The sequence below is a fragment of the Takifugu flavidus genome, chromosome 12 (assembly GCF_003711565.1).
Source record: "Takifugu flavidus isolate HTHZ2018 chromosome 12, ASM371156v2, whole genome shotgun sequence".
NCBI lineage: Eukaryota > Metazoa > Chordata > Actinopteri > Tetraodontiformes > Tetraodontidae > Takifugu > Takifugu flavidus.
In genome coordinates, this window is record NC_079531.1 from 728,824 (window position 1) to 748,237 (window position 19,414).

General features: G+C 52.0%; 4 protein-coding genes across 7 annotated transcripts in view; 2 read left to right on the forward strand and 2 right to left on the reverse strand.

Moving 5' to 3' along the window:
- Positions 1 to 19,414, forward strand: part of LOC130535291 (proteasome subunit alpha type-6-like) — a 46,877-nt gene that overhangs the window by 8,333 nt on the left and 19,130 nt on the right. The window lies entirely within an intron of this gene.
- Positions 789 to 5,688, reverse strand: coq8b (coenzyme Q8B). Of its 3 annotated transcripts, none has more exons than XM_057050260.1 (16): positions 5,519 to 5,688; positions 4,912 to 5,105; positions 4,628 to 4,802; positions 4,227 to 4,408; positions 3,866 to 3,932; positions 3,498 to 3,572; positions 3,208 to 3,327; positions 3,033 to 3,118; positions 2,798 to 2,938; positions 2,595 to 2,676; positions 2,377 to 2,470; positions 2,168 to 2,309; positions 1,962 to 2,069; positions 1,818 to 1,883; positions 1,613 to 1,699; positions 789 to 1,489 (listed from the first exon to the last, which is right to left on the reverse strand). In XM_057050260.1, the coding sequence occupies exons 2-16, from the start codon at positions 5,086 to 5,088 to the stop codon at positions 1,184 to 1,186; spliced, it is 1,908 nt and encodes a 635-aa protein (XP_056906240.1). In that variant the 5' UTR covers positions 5,089 to 5,105; positions 5,519 to 5,688; the 3' UTR covers positions 789 to 1,183. The 3 variants fall into 3 exon arrangements, with proteins under 3 accessions (XP_056906240.1, XP_056906241.1, XP_056906242.1); XM_057050261.1 differs by having other exon boundaries at positions 4,637 to 4,802; positions 5,519 to 5,678; XM_057050262.1 differs by having other exon boundaries at positions 4,646 to 4,802; positions 5,519 to 5,673.
- fbxo46 (F-box protein 46) lies at positions 7,345 to 15,033 on the forward strand. Its single transcript, XM_057050255.1, is given in 4 exon segments — positions 7,345 to 7,735; positions 10,868 to 11,476; positions 11,592 to 12,708; positions 12,711 to 15,033. Coding segments are annotated over 3 exon segments (2,259 nt in total). The 5' UTR covers positions 7,345 to 7,735; positions 10,868 to 10,999; the 3' UTR covers positions 13,376 to 15,033.
- Positions 15,372 to 19,348, reverse strand: slc5a2 (solute carrier family 5 member 2). 2 transcript variants are annotated; one of them, XM_057050257.1, is made up of 15 exons: positions 19,107 to 19,348; positions 18,965 to 19,036; positions 18,776 to 18,880; positions 18,644 to 18,703; positions 18,469 to 18,573; positions 18,296 to 18,401; positions 18,032 to 18,112; positions 17,021 to 17,250; positions 16,794 to 16,929; positions 16,612 to 16,719; positions 16,378 to 16,528; positions 16,143 to 16,311; positions 15,868 to 16,083; positions 15,657 to 15,789; positions 15,372 to 15,592 (listed from the first exon to the last, which is right to left on the reverse strand). In XM_057050257.1, exons 1-15 carry the CDS (start codon positions 19,203 to 19,205, stop codon positions 15,399 to 15,401), a joined length of 1,965 nt encoding a protein of 654 aa, XP_056906237.1. In that variant the 5' UTR covers positions 19,206 to 19,348; the 3' UTR covers positions 15,372 to 15,398. The 2 variants fall into 2 exon arrangements, with proteins under 2 accessions (XP_056906237.1, XP_056906236.1); XM_057050256.1 differs by having other exon boundaries at positions 18,644 to 18,880.

The window sequence follows — 19,414 nt, forward strand, 5'->3', positions numbered from 1 at the left end:
CTTAGCAAAGTCACTTTCACACCTCTCTGTTATAACTCTAACTCTAAAAGTTAGAACAGCTCTACCCTGCAGACGGAACTATACTAACTCGTCTTTAGATCATCATAAAGGGTCGGAAGTGTTTATGAGAGAGCTGGAAAACACTGATGAAACGTGACCAACATGCTGCAAACCTGCCTGCAGAGTAGATGTTTATGCTGTTCAGTAACACAAATGTGACGGAAAATCATCCTGGAAAATCTGCAACTTTAATGTGTAATAAAACCAGCCCAGCCGTAGAAGAACATCCGAACTCTCCGGAACGTAAAACTCCAGAAAAGGGATGGTTGTTCTCCTCCCCGGCTGCCATTTCTCTCTGAACGTGGCTCAAACAGGCTGGATTTTGATGGATCGATTGCAGCTCATCAGCTGTAGCAGATGTGGACCATAAACACACACACACACACACACACACACAGACACACCCTCTAATGGAGACGCAGTAAAAGTCTCATAATGTGGTGAAAGCCTCCAACCCTGTGTCCCACGGGAGTAACGATGCTGAGTGGGAATGATCTGTAATGGCCAGCCTGGAGACAAAATAATAAAAATAATCCTGACACATGCTGAAAGAAAAATCACTTACAGTTCTCAAACCAATAATATTGTCAGGTTAAAACATGTAGAATGTGAGAGGAGAATGAGCTCAAACATCAATAACCTTCACCAAAGAGGGATCAAACCTGGACAGGGAAGATCGATAGGAAGCAAGGAAGTCCTCGAGGTCTGCCAGTAAAGCCGACGCACAAAAATGTTCCAGATTTTATTTGATAAAGGACACACGCTGCATGGTCTCTTACATTACTCACTGGGTCTTAATAAAGAATCAAGGCCCTCGTACAGAACCGATCCGTCCAAGCTGCTTCACCCGAGCTGTCCAGAGGTTACTATGGAAGCGTAGCTCAGTATGTAGCCTCAAACACCACTCCCATTTTTGCACATTTCTGTCATATCGGGCAGAAACAGACAATAAACCCACTTTCTATATGTGCTGTAGGCGTTTGGGTGTCAGTGTAAACAGTTATGACATCATTTCCTGGAGCAGACGGAGGGCTCAGGGGAGAGAGCGACGTGTTCCAGTCACGCAGGCTCGGGTGAACCCTCCCCGTCTGGGTTTGTCCTCCAGCAGGACCCTCCCCAGAGTCTACGCAGCAGCTGGAACCGGCGGCTGGCTCTGCCTCCTCTTGATGTAACTGTTGTATACGTCCAGAAACATGTCCCTGCACGGGATCCGCGCGTTCAGCTTGGAGCAGATGAGGAAGGAGCCGGCCATCTTTCGGTGGAGGGAGTAGGTCTCCTCGGGCGGGGGGGTGAGGCGGTGGCGCAGCATGACGGGGATGAGGCTCTGGATGCGCTGCGTCGTGCTCTGGGCACCAAAGTCGAAGGGCTCGGCTGAAGCGAACGCCTCTCCGAGGATCATGACCGCCTCCACGTGGGCGTCCTCGAAGGCCTGACACACCACAGACAGGTCAACAACGGCCGACTGCGGTTCTCAGTCGTTTTAAACCTCCTCGGCGTCCATGGAACCATGGAAACTAAATAAGCAGCGGCAGAAGAGGCTGAACGCTCTCACCTTGGCTTCAAAGCCCGTCAGGAATTTCAGATCCTTTGATTTGGAGAGAACGGTGGCTCGATCGCCCACGGACGCCGCGTGCACCACCTGAAACAAAACAATGTGTGTGAGGATCCGACTTATACTTTATAAGAGCAAAAGTTGGGCACAATCAATGCTCAGTTGCTCAGGACGCTTTAGTTTTGTGGGGTTTCCGAGCTCGTACCTGTATATAATCATCCGTGAAGGATTCTGGGTAACTTCTGCACGCTCCAAAATCCAGCAGAACCACCTACGGATGTTATGCATCATTTGATCAACACAGCAACACTTTGATTAACTCATTTCTGTCACACTGGATTCTTCTCACCTTGTTAGTTTCTGAATTGTAGAAGAAGTTGGCCCAGTTTGGATCCGTCTGCATGAACCTGAACTCAAAGAGTTCTCTGAGGCACAACTGCAGGATGTTGAAGGAGATCTGCAGGAGAGACTTTTCCTGAATCGAACGCCTTATTCTCTAACCTAGCACATCTGAAAATGCCAGGACCATACTGGGAATGCTGGATTAACTGGTACCTGGTTCCTCGTCTCCTGATCCAGGTCAACGCAGCGGTCCAACGGAACTCCTTGGACTAGCTCCATTGCCAGCACCCGGGTGCCCGAGAGCTCGTCGATCACCTCTGGAACTTGGAAAAAGTCATCACCTTCCAACAGGCATCTGAAGGCAAGTGAAGATGGGTGTTGGAACGTGGCCGTTACCCTGGAAGGTGGATTCTCCTACACACCTGAACCTCTTGGCACATTCTGCCTCCCTCTTGTAGTCGCACTCCCAGGCCAGCTCTCTCTGAAGAACCTCCAAGCTGCTATCTGCAAACAGCCCTGTAATGATGTAAAAATAAAATAAAAATATAAAAGGGGGGGAATCAACTCTGCACCTCGGCTACAAGACAGATTCTTTTCATACGTCTTTTTTGGAATCCTCAAAGAGTGACGCAGTCCTCACCTTCAGGTAGAATAACGCTCATTTTCAGGACTGACATGAGGTTGTTGATATCACTGTGGATGCTCTCGGCTACTCCAGGATACTGCCGGGATTAAAACACAAGCACCAGTTCATGTGCACCCACAGAAACGGGTTAGGGTTAGGGTTAGGGTTAGGGTTAGGGTTAGGGTTAGAGGCAGACGGAACCGAGCGTGGACGAATACCTGGATCTTGACGGCGATCTCTCGACCATCTTTCAACACACCGTGATGCACTTGACCGATGGAGGCAGCAGCAAACGGCTTCTCTTCAAAGGACAACAGCTTCTCTTGCCAGCCAGGACCCAAATCTTCCTCCAGAACTTTCTGAATATCCAGACAAAGGTTTTAAACTGTGTATCTGACTTTTAGCGTCTACGGGAAAGGATGTGACAGACGTGCCGAGGCACCTTCTGCCTACCTTCATCTGCCAGCTGGGCATGAAGTCTGCACTCTGACGGACGCGCTCGAAGATCTTCTGCAGCTGGGGGTTAATGAAAGAATTATCTGGAAAAATGAGGAACGTTTCAGAACCAGGCTCTCCGCTTTCCTCTCACTAGAACAGCACCTGGACACATTTTGCCGTTCCCACTCACCTTGGATGCTGAGCATCTGTCCTATTTTCAGCGCCGCTCCGCGGACTTTACACAGCGTGTCGACTATTCGCTCTGCGTTGGCCTCCGACAGGAGAGGAGAGTCGAGCAGAGCGCTCATGTCTGGAGGACAGCAGGCACAGAGAAATGTGGTCAGCAGTGGCACAAACAGGCAGATTTGTGAGGGCAGTCCCACATGGGACAGCTGGGAATGCTGGGAATGCTGGCTCTGCTGGGAATGCTGGCTCTGCTGGGAATGCTCTGAAGATCTTTTGAGAAGGCTAGAAGCATACCTCCTTTCCTTTTGCCTCCCAGCGATTGTTTGGCCACCTCTGCTATGGCGCCGATCCCGAGGCCCACTGCCAGTCCTTCAGCAGAGTCAGAAATGAGGTTAAACTTGATTTAAGTGGAGGCAGAGCAGCACTAGTGGGACACATCTGCAGCTTCATAACTGAAAGTGTGTCCAATATAAGTCTTTAACTTGTGTTTAGCAAGATTTCAAATGTATCTAATGATACCTGGAAAAGGACACAATGTAAGCATTTTATATCACATATATACATAAAATCTGCATAGTTTGACAGGATTCTGATCCATTTAATAAACATAACAAAAGACTGTGTGTGGGTACATGAAAAAAGAAGATGAAAGCTGTTTGTACCTCCAAAATTAACCAGCCTGCTGATTCTTGTTGCAGGCACCTTCCGCTCTCTGGCTCGATCACTCAACTGAGGGGAAAAAAGAAAATCAGGGGTCCATTTATCAAAAATCATTATAAATGTTTGCTTTTTGTTGACTCCTTCAACAGAAAAGCCCATGTAGGCATCCCTAAATTAATATGTGAAATGGTTTGTCTATATTACTATATTTGAACTGAAATGTTGAAATAAATTATAATATAAAGAGAAACTGGAGTTTGAATTTAAAGGCATTGGTGGAGAGCACCAGAAAATGTCACTCTGAGATTTTTTTCATGTTAATGGGAGAAAATGTGTGCATGATTTCCAAGGCCTTCAACCCACCTTTTGCCTGACAGGTTTCACCTGGGCCTGTTTAGCTTCTCTGGCTTTCTTAATGTCCTCAGGTGTGAGTCTGGTAACCACCGCGTCATGCACAGACCTGCTCTGGTAGCAGATCCTGCTGGACCTGTGGAGGAAGCGAGCACTCTGTCCAGGCCAGCCCGGCCCTGCAGAGGGGGGAACACCTATGGGATAGAATGCAAGAACATATAAATGGATGATTACCAATGCAAGTCTTGTTATAGCTCTCTGCTGGTGCAATGCAAAGCAAAGAGAGGAGCTGGGTTTTCTAAAAGAGAACGTCTCTTTAAGCCCTGGAACTCAACGTACTGCCAGAGTGTTAGTAGATCACATGGAATATTTGCTCTCCCTCCTTTGTTTCATAATGACAGAACTGGACCAACATTTGCTACCGTAACGACCTGCTGGTGTTTCCTCTGCCGCTCCGCTGCGCCCTTGCTGTTCCTCAGGGGTGGAAGCAGAGAATTCAGCACCCACGCCCCATTTGGCAACATCATCAGGATCTACGTTCTCCCAACCTTCAGCATCAGGAAAAATGTCCTCTTGTTTTGATTGCTGCTGCTCCCACAGGAGGAATGGAAGAAAAGCACGTTATATGGACACACAGCTCATTTTAATGGTTTATTTTCAGCTACAGAAATCTATAACTGTATTACACCATCCTTACCATGCTGCTGGCCATGAAGGAGCCCATTACTCCTTCCACCGCCTCCTGGGCGACCCTGACTCCTGCTCCTATGGTGGAGGTGCAGGCGACTAATCGGAGCTGTTCTCCCTGGGTGGCAACAAGAGCGGAGCCCACTTTACCTGCCCCCCGCAGCACCTGGAGGACCTCGGCCAGCATTGCTAAATCCAGTAGAGCTGAGAGGAAAGACCAGATCGAGGCAGGGAAGATGAGCAGAGCAAGAAAAAGTGCTCCAGGCATCAATGTTTTACAATGAGTGCTATGGTTTAACCTTGGGTGTCACTAGTTATGCAGGTGACCTGGCATGGCAGGGATATTCGCATTCTTCTCCATAAAAGAATATAAGTACTTCCCTACACTATAGAATCATGGTTGCATTATATGTTGTGTTATATGCTCCTCTTCTTTTCACTTTAATTAGCCAACTCGTTGCCTCCGTTCTTGTGTAACGTCAGCATCCGCCGACCGAGACCCCCCATCACAAACTAGCTACATACTAACAATACTAACATACTACCTCTGGATTTATTCACTGCTTGAACGAATGAGGATTTAAGCATTTAGCAGATAAATGAATATAGACACTCACCTTTCCCGAAGCTGTGATATCCAGCGTGAGTCCAGGCGCGTCCTTTCCTTCCACAACAGTGTTTTGCAACCACTCCGCACCCGGAAGTTTAAGGGACTTTGGCCAGGAAGCACACGGCGGAGGACGCGCGGAAGGATACACGAGATCAACCAATCGGAGTCCAGAACAGCCAGCGGTCCAATAGCGTTAGGCAAAGGCGGGACTTACGGATGACGACGTCAAATGAGAGTAAAGAACCACTGTGACGTCATTAAAGGTATCTACAAGCACGTGCAAAGGTACACAGTAGTGACCAAACTCAAAAATGCTCAGTACAACCCACATATTAATATTGTATACTTTATATATGATAATTCAGAATTTCTTCAGTCCCATTCAGTGATTAAGTATAATCATAGTTTGATTACATTTTAGTAGAAAGAAACCAAACTATTTGAATCCCCCCCCCCCCCCCCCCCACACACACACACACAGTGGTAGTAAATTTGACCTCTGCAGTTAACCCATCCTTTACACACCAGTGGTGAACACACACCCACTGGGCAGGGTGGGCCACACGTTGGGATTTAGGTGCCTTGCTCAGGGGCAATTCCAGACAATTCCTTTCCTGAACCACAAGCTGCCCTTGGAGACAGAAATAGTTCCGTAAATTTGACTTGACTTGTTAGTGACAACGCATCTGAGGCTTGGCTATTAAGTAGCTTCATGTCATTTAGTAATTTATAGTTAAAACACCACTGTGAATATGCTGTATATGTTTTTGGTATCACTACTCAAAACCTACCTCACACATAACTAGTTTACCTTTTCCATGCAGATGTAGCATCAGTACTATTACAGTTCATTTGCAAAAGAAACACTCTTATAATAGGTTTTGGTATTTTTGCAGTAGTTTTCTTTATTTGATTTGATTGTGACATTAACCTGGAAATGGTAGTGGGGCCCTCTTGTGGATCAAAAAGGTGCTGCTGCTACTGCTGCTGCTCTGCTGCTGCTCTGCTGCTGCTCTGCTGCTGCTGCTGCTACTGCTGCTGCTGCTGCTCTTCTGCTGCTGTTCTGCTGCTGCTCTTCTGCTGCTGCTGCTGTTCTGCTGCTGCTGCTGCTGCTGCTGTTCTGCTGCTGCTGCTGCTGCTCTGCTGCTGCTACTGCTACTGCTGCTGCTGCTCTGCTGTTCTGCTGCTACTGCTGCTGCTGCTCTGCTGTTCTGTTGCTGCTGCTGCTGCTCTGCTACTGCTACTGCTGCTGCTGCTCTGCTGTTCTGTTGCTGCTGCTCTGCTCTGCTGCTGCTGCTCTGCTGCTGCTGCTGCTGCTGTTCTGCTGCTGCTCTGCTGCTGCTGCTGTTCTGCTGCTGCTCTGCTGCTGCTGCTTTACAGAATGCACGCAGCAGTGTATTGTTCCATGGTTATTGCCACTGTGAATAGGTACTAATATATATTTTTTAAAATATATGTTTAAGTAAACAGTGAATTCTAAAGCGTTTGTTTCCATTCAGATTTTAGGGGAAACGAATAAACCTGCCACGGCAGCAAATAGACAACTTTAAAAAAAATAAATCAGTCCAGACATTGACACCATCGATAGAACCCAGTGAAGCGCGTCATCCAAGGGTACAGACAGGGCGGGATAAGCCAACATGATGAGATCAGTATTTTAATATCATTCAAGGTAATAAAACAACATTTCCACGCACTTTAACTCCTCACCTGACTCTCACCTTCTTCCTACTGGCTTCTCCGAGGGGGCGTGTCCAGCAGGGGGAGGGCGCTACGCGGGCACCATATATGGGCATACCACCGACTCTGCATCCCTATTGGCTGCGGGCCTTCTGCAGCTGCTTGTCAACAAGATGGCCTTCCTCCTCCTGCCGTTCTGACACTAATTATTTTGGTATCCCCGAGAACATACCGTAAAAGCTTGTGTCACTTCAAAATAGATAGTGGGAGAGCGGCTGCTCAGAGTCCTGACAAGGCTCACATGCCCTCGGACTCTGTTCGCATAACTGACAGGCACTCGAGCCTCGATATCAGCCTTTATTAGAAAAGGTTGATAACAGAAAGTAGCTGCTGGCTAATGTCGATGTTAGCCTTTGACGGAGCTAGCTTAGCTACGTGTCACCTGTATTTCACCAGACTGGTTTGATTGGAGTGGAAGACGGCAAGTAAATACGTGTCATCGACTTTGCAAGGTTGACTGAGTCTCCACGATAACTCTTATAAGGTGAGTTAGTCTACAAAATGCTGCGATCGGGGGCTTTTTGTTACCTGTTTAGCTGGTTAGCAAATGCCGTAATGTTATTATGCAGGTGCCATCCACTTAGCACGCCATCGAATTTGTTTACCTTCTACAATAACCGTCTCTGACCCCCTTAAATAACCCAATATCTCGCAGGGTGGGTGTTGAGCCTTAGTTCTTGCCAAGTACTCAAAGTCTGTTTACCTACGATGGATTTTAGCTTGTTGATAACATTTCGATGCTAAGCTAACTTCGCTCGCTTGGTTACGAGCAAGTGTTCAACCAAAGACGTTCCTACACACGTACAAATGTTTGAGGTTAAATCGATACAGTTCTGGAAATTTGTTGGGTTCATATTTTTACACTTGGCTGTTGTCAACCTGACGCTGGCTTTTTTTCAGCCATCTTTAGCAACACAAGAATAGAGAGAAACAAAGATCTGTTGTTTTTATTCCTCACCTGTTCTGTAGAAACGCTATTTTGATATAGGTGACGAATTCATTGTAGGTGTGGGAGGTTAGTCATGGTCACCAAGTGCTCCAGGTCAGGTCAGCAAGTTTTAACACTACTGGAGCTGCTGAAGTCTTCCTGATATTACATTCTTCTCTTGCAGATGTGCAGTCACACTGTTGACAACTTGTGCATTTTTATTGTGTAAAAACCTTGTTTAAATACAGAAAACACAAGCGTTCAGAAGCCAGCAAAGCTCTCAGCAAGCAGTTGCAGGTTTGGGTGACACAAATGCTGCCTTAATTAAGTTTTTATGACGACTGTGGTGAGGTATTCTGGCCTATTGTCCAGTTGACATTTGGGAGGAAAGCTGAACCCCAGGCCGCCGCCGCCGTTCTGCGAGAGCTGTCGAGCTCTTCTGCACGCGTGTCTCCACAGACACGCGTGCAGAAGAGGGAGATTGCGAAGGCTTTCTGGCATGCTGCTCTTTTCTCATTCGTCAGCTTTTGGTCAACTGCCCGAAATGCTGCAAAACAGCGCAGGAGAGCTGGAATAGTAGGGAGGGGGCCGGGCTGGAGGGGGCCGGGCTGCAGCGGCCCGCCGTTTGTGTCACGGAAGGGTTCCGAAGATTCGTTCCATGGTGGAACTCGCTGCAGCGTCATTGTCCTGGTCACATCATGTGACGGGGTTCGACTCCTATGGCCAAATGTCCTCGACGCCAAGTATCATCTGACGGAACCCAGAATATATCGAAGTAATTATCATAAAAGGTTCGACGATTCAGCTTCTCTTGGCTACTAACAAGAACCAAGGTCCATTTGATCCGGTCACGCGTATCCAGGACCAAACGGCCCACTTTAATTGTGCTTTAAAATGCACATTTATGTTTATTACCTGCAGTAAATGTTAAAGTCGGGTATGAGCGGCAAATGATGCCATCTCTGTCACCACACGGTTGCCATGGCGCCGCCGTTGCCGCGGTGCTTGGACAGGATTTGACGGATTACGTTGATGCCGAAAGCTTAAAACCGCCCGAGCCGTGATTTGCAAGAAGCATTTTAAATCGAGAGAAGAAAGCGTTGCGCTGAGTGAAACGGGGGGTTTTTTAGAGAAGTGAAAACTACCGAGAGCTGTGGGTCCTTCTGGGACACGTACGCACTCCGTCAGGCCTTTGGGTCCTGAGCTTCAGGCCTGGACCACACGTTGGAAAATCCGTCCGCTTAACGTTGGAAACCAGAAGATTGTTTTTCAGGAGGCGGCGCAGCCCCGAGAGGCCTGAGTGGAACCGCCGCAGTATCTCCCAGGTGTCCTTAAAAGGCGTAAAATTCCTTTTAATGACTCGGTTATTGTGTTGACCTTTGTGCGTCGGCGCCCAGAGAAGCAGATTAAGCAGAGCAGTAAATACCAGAGCGACCAGCCGGGCCCGGCACATCGCTCCAGAACTGAACCGCGTCCCCGTGTGATCAGATAAACGAGTGGATGTTCCCTCGTCTCACCTCAGAACCCGGCTGCCTCTGGTGGCGTCCCTCAGCAGGAACCACAGCGTGACCTTGGGCTTCAGACGGTAACGGGCGTGAGACGGTAACAGGCGTGAGACGGTAACGGGCGTGAGACGGTAACACGCGTGACGTAGGCGTGTGCGCTGACGCGCTGCAACAGATTCCTTTCATTGAAGTGATCATAAAGAGGCAGAACCAAGTTTAAACCTGCCTGTCAGCACTTGGGCGAGTGTCTCCACGCTAACACGATAGCGCTACCCTTCAGGAGGGGTGCGTGCACGTGTGAGTGCACGGCTGGACTCCTTGTATGATGCCATCTGTTTTGAGAAATGGTTGCATGAGAGAGAAAACATGTGATGGGAGGAGGTAGAGAATAGAGTGAGAGGAGCGCAGCCGTGGCGACGGGTCCACACGTGCACGTCCCCCTCACGTATAATCTGTGTGCTCTTAGCTTAGCTTAGCTTAGCTGTTGCCATGTGATTATAGTGGACCCACTTAAATCGCCTCGCCGCTCCGTGTGGGTGGCGCTCGGGTTCCTGCACCTCTGGGAGGCCTGACCTGTCCGGGCCTCCTCCCTGAGGGGGCTGCCCCCTCCCTCCCTGAAGGGGCTGCCCCCTCCCAGACTGACAGAAGAGAACAAAAAGGTTGCGTTAGCAGCACAATCACAACATTGCGCAATTTTGGGTGTGGATGACTTAAATATGTAACCAGGAAATAAGGCTCGGGGTGGGGCCCGGTTGTCATCCCCAAGCCTCCATAGTTTCTGGAATAGAGGGGGGGATGAGGACGACAGCGGGAGCGGTTTCACTACTACGCCCCCCCCCCCCCCCCTTTCCCCCCCTGCTGTTGGTTAAAAATAGGTCCAGCATGAGCCTTCATGCTCCCCCTTGTGCCTCCTATTAAGCAAGGCCTTTCTGAAGCACTGAGATCCAGGAAAGAGGGGGGGCGAGACGGGTGGGGGGGTGGGGGGGGGGGGGTTAAATGGAGCCGCTCTCATTTGATTTCCAGGCTCTGAAGTGGGGGACATGATCTCTGCGTTTTAGCCAGCGTAAAAGGCCGTGAGCGGGCCAGGTGGTGCTCCAGCCACCTCTGATGGGGGGGTGCACCGGTGTGCTGGTGTCAACAGATTGGATTCCTCTGTGTAATGACCTGTCCTGTCTCCGTCCAGGTCGGGGGCCCGGTGGTGCTGCTGCCATCATCAGACTGGTTGATCTGGGTCAGAGAGCAGCCATGAGGGTGTTCGCCCGGCGTTCCTGCTGGCCAGCATAAATGCCGATATGCACTGGTGGTCCGCATCCTGATGGACCGAGACACCTTCTCCCATATCCGGCTGTGGTGCCCCCGTCCCTTCGGCACCTACTCCCAGAACAAAGCGAGGAGCCCAGGTTCTGCAGGCACCGGCGGAGGGGGTGCCGGGACAGGGTCCCCCTCGCTGTGCAAAGCGGAGCCCTCTCCTGATGCCAGGAGGACGGTGGAGCGAGCTGAAGATGGGGCCGTGGTCATGGGGGTGCAGGAAAAGAACGGAAAAGAGGCCGACGTTGGCTCGGAAAACACGCCGCCGGAACCCAAACTGGTCTCCAGCTCGCTGCCAGCGACCCCGGCCCCCGTGTCCTCTGGAGCGCCCTCATCGGCCCCGTCCAGCCCCCAGATGGAGGACGGCCGTGTGCTGCTGGACACCTGGTACGTTATCAAGCCGGGCAACACCAAGGAGAAGATTGCCTTCTTCGTTGCCCACCAGTTCAGCGGCGCCGAGCAGCCCAGACCGAGCGCCATGAAGGTATGAGCGAGCATTCTGGACCTTTGTTGTTCCACGTTTCTGATCTCGTTAACCTGGAGCCCCCCCCCCCCCCAGGACGAGGGAGTGATTACTAACTGGTTGTGTTTCCCTCCAGGTTAAAGGCAACTGGGCCACCGACTGCAGCAAAGCCAAGCGACGGAAGCGATGCTCCTCCTACGACCCTCCCCATCGTTCCCAGGCTCCCCACCTCAGCCACGACGCCCCCATCGCCCCTCCCAGTGCTGACGAGCTCCTGGGGGGGGTGCATGAGACCGACCTGCTGTCGGTGGCAGAGATGGTGGCCCTGGTGGAGCAGAGAACTGCGCTGGCGCTCCAGGAGATCGTGGCCGTCCACGGGGGCCAACACCACCAGCAGCCCGCTGCCACCACCACCAGCCCGAGCCTTATCCCGCACCAGCACACCCTGCTCCGTGGCACCGTGTCGGATCCCACTCCCGTGGTGTTTGTGTCCGACGTGGGCAAGACCTCCGGAGCGGGTCAGGATTCATCTCCCATCCAGACGGACCAGGAGCTGGAGGAGCAGCAGGAGTCGTGCCGAGTAGCAAAAGCCATAGCGCACTTTGAGTCCCAGAACCTGGAGAATCGACTCCATCTGGGCGCCGGTCCTGGACTGGACTCCACTAATCAAGACGGAGAACGAGAACGGACGAGAGGAGGGAAGCCCGACGTCGGCTCTCCTCCGGCGCCCCCCGGCCACGGCCACGGCCACGGGGAAGTTAGGATAGCTTTCAGAGTGTCCAATCTGGACTCGCGGTCTCAGATGGAGCCAGCCGGCAGGTCCCGCTGCATGTTCATGAGCTGTGGGGGGGGGGGCAACCAGGCGGCAGCCAGGGCCAAAGAGAAGATCACCTGTGACCTTTATCAGCTGGTGAGCCCCTCGTCCAGGGACCCCGGCAGCCTCCTGCTGGCTGCCACCACTCCTGCCCCAAAGCCAGAGGGAGAGCTGCACCACCCAGACAGGCAGGCCTGTGGCCCCCCTGACGCCGGGCAGGAACTTCCTGTCGGGGAAAAGAAAGCTCTGGGCGTGGGGCGGGAGCGGGTGACTGGGTTCCACGTGGAGGTGGTGGTGACGGGCGCCGTGGACCAGTGTGTGTTTTATGGCAAAGACAGCACGGAGAATGTGCAGGAGGAGACCGTCTGTTTCGCCATGGCCAACGGGGGCGGGGGCGTCGGCAGCTCCGCCGACCCTTCGTCGGACGACCCCCCACCCGGCAGCTCTTCTTCCTTCAGCCCTCTCGGGGCGCGGAGGAGGACGGCGCCGGCAGCATGTGCTCTTTGGACTGTGGCAGCAGCGGGCCCGGGGCGGCCGTGGGTGCGGGCGCGGGCGAGCAGGCGTCTCGACCCGACTCCCCCGGTGCTGGGGAGGACTGCTCGGACCCCTCGCTGTGTCGCCTCTACCGCCACGTGTCCCACGACTTCCTGGAGATCAGGTTCCAGATCCAGCGCCTCCTGGAGCCGCGCCAGTACATGCTGCTGATGCCCGACCACATCATGGTCAACATCTTCAGCTACCTGCCCACGCGCTCGCTGGCGGCCCTCAAGTGCACCTGCCACTACTTCAAGATGCTGATCGAGATGTACGGCGTGCGCGCGGTGGACTCGCTGTGGAACCAGGACCCGCTCTACAGAGACGACCCCTGTAAGCAGTGCAAGCGGCAGTACGAGCACGGGGACGTGTCCCTGTGCCGTTGGCACCCCAAACCTTACCACCACGACCTGCCTTACGGACGATCCTACTGGATGTGCTGCCGGCGCACGGACAAAGACACGCCCGGCTGCCGCGTCGGTCTCCACGACAACAACTGGGTCCAGCAGCCCGCCGACGGCTCCCAGCCCCTTCGCACCAAGAGGGAGGACAGGAGAGAGGAGGCCAGGTAAATAGGAAAAAGGCCTCCTTGCCTTTGAATTCTCCTCTCCTCCTGACGGACCGGCACTCCAGGACTCTTCTGGGATTTTCTTTTTGTGTGGTTCTGTTCTCCAGCCATCCTTCTTCTACCTGCTGTCCATGGAGGGAGGTTGGGAGGTAAAGAAGGAAGAGAGCTGTGTCACTCTCCTTGCCTTTGGGTTCCATGCTCTCCCCCCCTGCAAAAGAAGCGCTCCGGAAAGACCCCCTTTTCTCCTGTGCCAGGGTTGGGGTCCTCTCTTGCTGCTCTGTTCGCCCCTCCCCCCTCGTTCAAGTGTCTAAGTCCATATACAGTTGTTGGGTGAATTGGTTTAACTTTGCAGTGTGTTTGCTAGAGATTTTAGCGCATTTCTAAAGTGATGCGTGGAAAGGGGCCACCCCCGGGCCACCCCCGGGCCACCCCCGGGGCCACCCCGGGGCCACCCCCCGGGCCTGCGTTCCCCATCCCCGGTACATGTCCAGTGTTCTGTGTGCATCGGAGAAGCTTCATATTTGCTGTACAATGGTGCTTCAGGGAAGGAGCTGCGCTGACTTCATCAGACAACGTTTGTAGTGGAATGTTCAGAAATGTGATTGTATAAAGCAAACTTGATTCCAGTGGAAGAGTCGGTCCTACGTTACTATTCTTTCTGAATGTGCTGTGATGTCGTACTCTGTAACCCCCTGATGATGCTGCTGATCATTGAATCCTGAAATAGCCATACCATTGGTTCCTGACTGGGAGAGGCTCGCTGTAGCCAGTCTGGCCCTTTCTGCCCCCCCCTCCCCCCCCTCAGAGCGGACCCTAACCTTGCTGACCAGCCATAAAAGGAGCCAACAAGTACTTTGCGGTTTACAAGAGAGTTGTGGGAGCTGGACCTTTAAGACCGGTGAGACTGGATGGGATTTTAAAAGAGAAACTTGATGTCACTTTGTATGATTTGATTGAAATGCTTTTTGCTTGGTTTTTCTGGGGTGTGTGTCAGAATGTTTGCTCTTCTACTTGCTTTTATTTTTGAGGACCATGTTCTCCTTCCATCAGTCTGTCAACCTACACAACCTGCAAATCCCCCCCACTAGTTTTTAGCCCCTTCTTTCCTTCCTCCCTCCTCCAGTTCAGCACTGGCCATTGTTGCCAAAGCTGTCGTTCATCATTCAAATGTGGACAAAACCAACACACACACACACCCACACACACACACATACGCACACACACACACGTACACACTGCACCAGCTTCCAGCCTTAAAAGCCCCCTACCTCTGACCCTGCAGGAGATGGAGGCGTCACATACCTCACAGATGATCTATGGTTATTGGGAGTTGCACAGGACCCCGTTAGCGCTCGTTAGCCTGTCCGTTAGCCTGTCCGGCTCCACTGGAGACACCACCGCCCATGAACAGTGCCTGGTGACGGCTGACTCTTTATTCTTGGGAAAACAAAGCTCTCGGTCCCTCCTCCCACTTTCCCTGGCTTCCCCTCCTCTGTAAGCTGACAGACTGGACATTAATGAGCTGATGTGATGAATGATACTTATGGGAAGGTGATTGGATAAACTTGGGAGAACTCTGGGTTCCAGGCATGTACAGTGCTAATGGGAAATATCTAAATAAAAACAGAAGTGATTATTAAAAACTGGAAATCTTAATCACGACCGGCCCTGTGTGGTGTCTGTTTATGGTCAAACGTTCACCTGGTTCCTCAAAAGTGCAGAAAGTCTCAGGACATGTTCTCTCGTGCCTGATTTGAGAGCTGGAAGCCTGACTATTGACTTTGGGATTGAATCTCCGTGCAACGGGATCCGATAATGGAGCGGTAACCTGATGAAACCGTTTTTTAGGCCCCGTGTTGCCGCTGTAACTGTAGAGGCATGAGACGCTCCAGAGTATTGTTAGAATCTGAAGCTTAAATGGGAGTCGAAGCATGTTGGGAAACGCAGACACGTTCGGCTGGACGGTGGCAGAGTGGGAATAAAGGAGCAGGAAGCTTCCAAACGTTTCAGCCAGAGTTTACTGGACTTCAGGCAAAGTAGCCCCACATGAAGACGGCCACCGCCATCATCAGGACGGCGTTGGCGTCCACGACGTTCTTCCACACGGGGTTCTCGGTGATGTCGGGCAGCTTCTCTGGTTCTTCCGGGTTCTGCTGGTCCTGGGAGGTTCCTCCACTGCAGAACCACCCAAGCAGGCTGCAGACGGCGGCTTTTTCCTGCTCTTTTGATGAGAGAGAGAGAAGTTTCAGCCTTTGTTGCACTTGTCTCTTTTAAACCGTCTCTACCTGCACCATCGTTCCCCTCCCTCGCCCTCTCTTCGGCCTCCCTGCGTGCCCTCCTCCCTTCCTCCCCCTCTTCATGGTCCAGATCCATCCTCTCCTCTTTAGAATGACGGAGGCTGAACACCAGGCGATGAAGCTACGTGATGATCACAGTTTAAAGATTAAATCTGGAATGTTTTGATCTCGGCCCTTTGAAGGTGGCGCTGTAGCTTACGTGCCGGTCCTCTATGGGCGGGGTGAAGCAGCTGACCGCCAGCACCAGAACCGAGGTGCACAGGAAGAGTATGATTCCAAAATGAAGGTAGTGAATTCCACACACCAGGAAAGGGCAGTTGGAAGGGTAAATGCAGCTGCCGGTACCAAACCAGAACTCTGGAACCATCCGACACAGGCCCATCACCAGACCTCCTATCAGGCCCCAGAAGGCCCCCTGTGGGTGAAGGTGGGTATGACAATGACCTCACTGGGGGGGTCCATCGGTCATCTCACCGCTTCGTTGACCCTCTTTACGAACACGGCCAGGAGGAAGACCGCGGCGATGGGCGGGGCCAGGTAGCTGGATACGGACTGGATGTAGTCAAAGAGCTGACCGCTCTGGGCCGCCTGGACGATGGGGATCCAGCAGATGCTGATGGCAACGATGCACAGAACCCAGACTCTGGAGAGAGGAGGAGAGCAGCAGAAGGGATGCAACAGGCGCCCGGCGCCGACCACGGAGCCTCACCTGCCCACAATAATGAGCTCTCGCTCGGTGGCCCGCGGCCTGACGCGGGTCCAGATGTCCATGGTGAACAGGGTGCTGCTGCTGTTAAAGATGGAGGCCAAAGAGGACATGAGGGCGGCCAGCATCACCGCCAACATCAGCCCCCGTAACCCTGCACGGACGACATCGGGAAGGAAGGTGGGTCAGCAGAAGGACGAGCTCATCTTGTCTGGAAACAGCAGCACGTGTCCGTACCGTTGGGCATCACCGACACCACCAGTTTAGGATAAGCGATGTTGGAGCAGCCCACCTCGGTCCCACACACCTCCTTACACACCTCAGGGACCACACAGCCAACCTCATCTACCGGTGGAGGAAACACACACGTCAAGATCTCTGCTTCACACGCTCTGGGCTCTCGGCCCGGTTGCTTCTACCTGGGTAAAGAACCCTGCTGATCATGCCTGGCAACACCATGAGGAACATGGGCAGCAGTTTCAGATAGCCACACATGATGCAGCCGGCCTTCACGTGGGTCAGACTGCGAGCTGCCAGACACCGCTGGACTATCACCTGCAGAAGAACCGAACCACAGGGGTCAGAATCTGTAGGTCACCTGGCAGCTATACGAGAGGAGTGTGGTTAAGCCCGCCTTGGGAGTCACCTGGTCTGAACACCAGTACCAGATTCCCACAATAGCGATCCCAAACACCACCCCAGGCCAGGGCAGGTCCCCGCTGCTTGCATCTCTCAGCAGGCGGAAGGCGTCGTGGCGAGGAGTGTAACACCTGCTGGAGATGTTGTAGCGCTGCGGGTCCATGGAGGCCAGGCGGCTCGGGAGAGCGGACCTGTACTTTTCCAGCAGGCCATCGTAGCCTCCAACCTCAGCAAAGGCTGGAAGTGAGCATTTAAAGAATAAGAATGAACAAATGAGGTGTTACTTTCTTAGAGTGTTGTATTTCAGCATCTTTACATTTTGAAGAGAAAGAAAATCTGTTTGTAGTTGACCAATAAAGTGGTATTTTAGTCATGCAGAAAGCATGAAATGTCTGTTTCTGCCTTCTCACGTCTGTAAATCCAGACCAGCACACATGAACGCCTCATTCCTGTCGGAACCTGTCGCATTTAGTTTGAAGGAATGTAAAGAAGTACATTTTAGGTGGTGCTGTGCAACACCTGGGACCGATTGTGATATTTGGCTCCATCTAGTGGACAAAATATAGACTGCAAGAGAAGAATCCTGGCTCAATGGTCACATCCCAAAGAATGGGACCCACGTCGATACTTATAGGAATATACTACCAAAATGATACAAACACAGCAATTATCATCATCACCATACACTATAAAAACGATTTATGACAATAACAAAAAGAAATTCCAGCACAACGGAGCTTTAAAAGACTTCATTCCTTGTGATGAGCCGTTTTTTCCTTCAATTTATGGCCAATTACACTTTGGCGCACACACACACACACACACACACACACATACATACATACACACACACACACACACACAGAGGCAGTCTGTGGTCAGAGGTTTTTGTAATGTCAGCACTCTTGGAGTGAATAATTCCTTAACTTGGTTGATATATTTCTTGTCTGTGCAGCTTTAGGCCCGCTGGCACCGACCCGCTGGGTCACATGTGGACCGAGACGAGTGTTGCACCTACAGAAGCCGGTGAGGATGAAAGCTCCAGCAATGATGACAAAGGTCTGAAAGGTGTCGGTGTACATCAGAGCAGCCAGGCCACCTGTCAGACATACACATTAATGGTTTATGGCTCTAATCCCAGAAGAGACCTGCACAAAAGAATATGTGGGATTATAGTGGAAGCAGTTAGAGCTGACACGCTAAGAGCCTTTCACACAAACATCTGCCATTAGGCACAATGACACAGATGCACTTTTCCATGCAGATGTGTGTGGACGTGCACCTGTGACCGTGTACAAGGCGGTGATTAACAGCAGGGCGATGATGGCGACGTAGATGTTCAGCCCTAATGCCTGCTGGATGAACACCGCTCCAGAAAACATGTCCACCTGCAGAAACAAACGGGTCAGAACAGAACATCAGGAGAAAAAGCTGCTCTCCACTGGCAGAACTCACTGAAATCTTGGTGAAGATGTAAAGGAAGAGGGAGATGACGGAGAGGTAGATGTTGATCCGGGCTCCTCCAAAGCGCTTCTTCAGGTACTGGGGCATGGTGATGACCTACGCACAGCTCATGTGAGCCACGGGGCATCAGCGGAGACCCTGAGCCCCCCCGAAGAGCAGAACTTACCCCGGCGGTGAGGTAGACGGGTACAAACAACCAGCCGAGCAGCAGCACGACGAACAGAGCCTGAGAAGAACAAAGTTCTCTTATATTCTTCTGCAATTGGGAGCGATTTGGTTTGGGATGGGGGGGTCGTACATTCCATTCAAACGCTCCCACGGCGATGCCACTGGCCGCCCCGGTGCCCGCCAGCCCCACGAAGTGGCCGCTACCAATGTTGCTGGCGAACAGGGACGCGCCAACCTTCCACGAAAAGGAACCATTTATTACTTACTGCACACGCACAAAAATGTAAGTGCACGTGGGCACATCAGTAAATGAAGTCACCGGCCACCAGGTCATGGTTCGCCCCGCCAGGAAGTATCCTCCCACCGTCCCCCGGTCGGTTCGAGACATGGACTGAAACACAAAACCACGGTAGCGTCACCGGCGTCCGTCGCCCCGAGAAGGGAATCGTGCTCCGCCTCACCCACACGCCGACGCCGATGACGGTGACAAAATATCCCACGATGACCACGATGTCCGCTGGGTTGTTGATGACCGCCCCGACCGACGTGGCGTTCTCCATCACTCCGGTTTCACCTGTTTTCAGCCGTCTGGAGTCGGTTTTCAGCCTCGTTTATCCTGGATTCTCCGTCTCCTTGACTGAGACTCACAAATGCTGCAGCAGTTTCCTCGACGGGCGCCGGGAGAACTTTGGCCTCCTCCAAAACGGGCAGATTCAGCAGATTTAACACTAATCCAGGAAAACAACCACGGCCTCTTATGTGGTGTATA

Bases quoted from the DNA above. Each gene is read 5' to 3' on its own strand.
- coq8b (XM_057050260.1), bottom strand. From the start codon at position 5,088: ATGCTGGCCGAGGTCCTCCAGGTGCTGCGGGGGGCAGGTAAAGTGGGC. The intron at 2,939-3,032 runs GTAGGCAGAAGG...CTGGATATTCAG, and splicing joins TGCCCAGCTGGCAGATGAAG to AAAGTTCTGGAGGAAGATTT. The intron at 1,884-1,961 runs GTGAGAAGAATC...TAACATCCGTAG, and splicing joins ACAATTCAGAAACTAACAAG to GTGGTTCTGCTGGATTTTGG.
- slc5a2 (XM_057050256.1), bottom strand. From the start codon at position 19,205: ATGGAGAACGCCACGTCGGTCGGGGCGGTCATCAACAACCCAGCGGAC. The intron at 18,881-18,964 runs GTGACTTCATTT...TTTTCGTGGAAG, and splicing joins GAACCATGACCTGGTGGCCG to GTTGGCGCGTCCCTGTTCGC. The intron at 18,113-18,295 runs GTGCACGTCCAC...TATGTCTGACAG, and splicing joins CGCCTTGTACACGGTCACAG to GTGGCCTGGCTGCTCTGATG.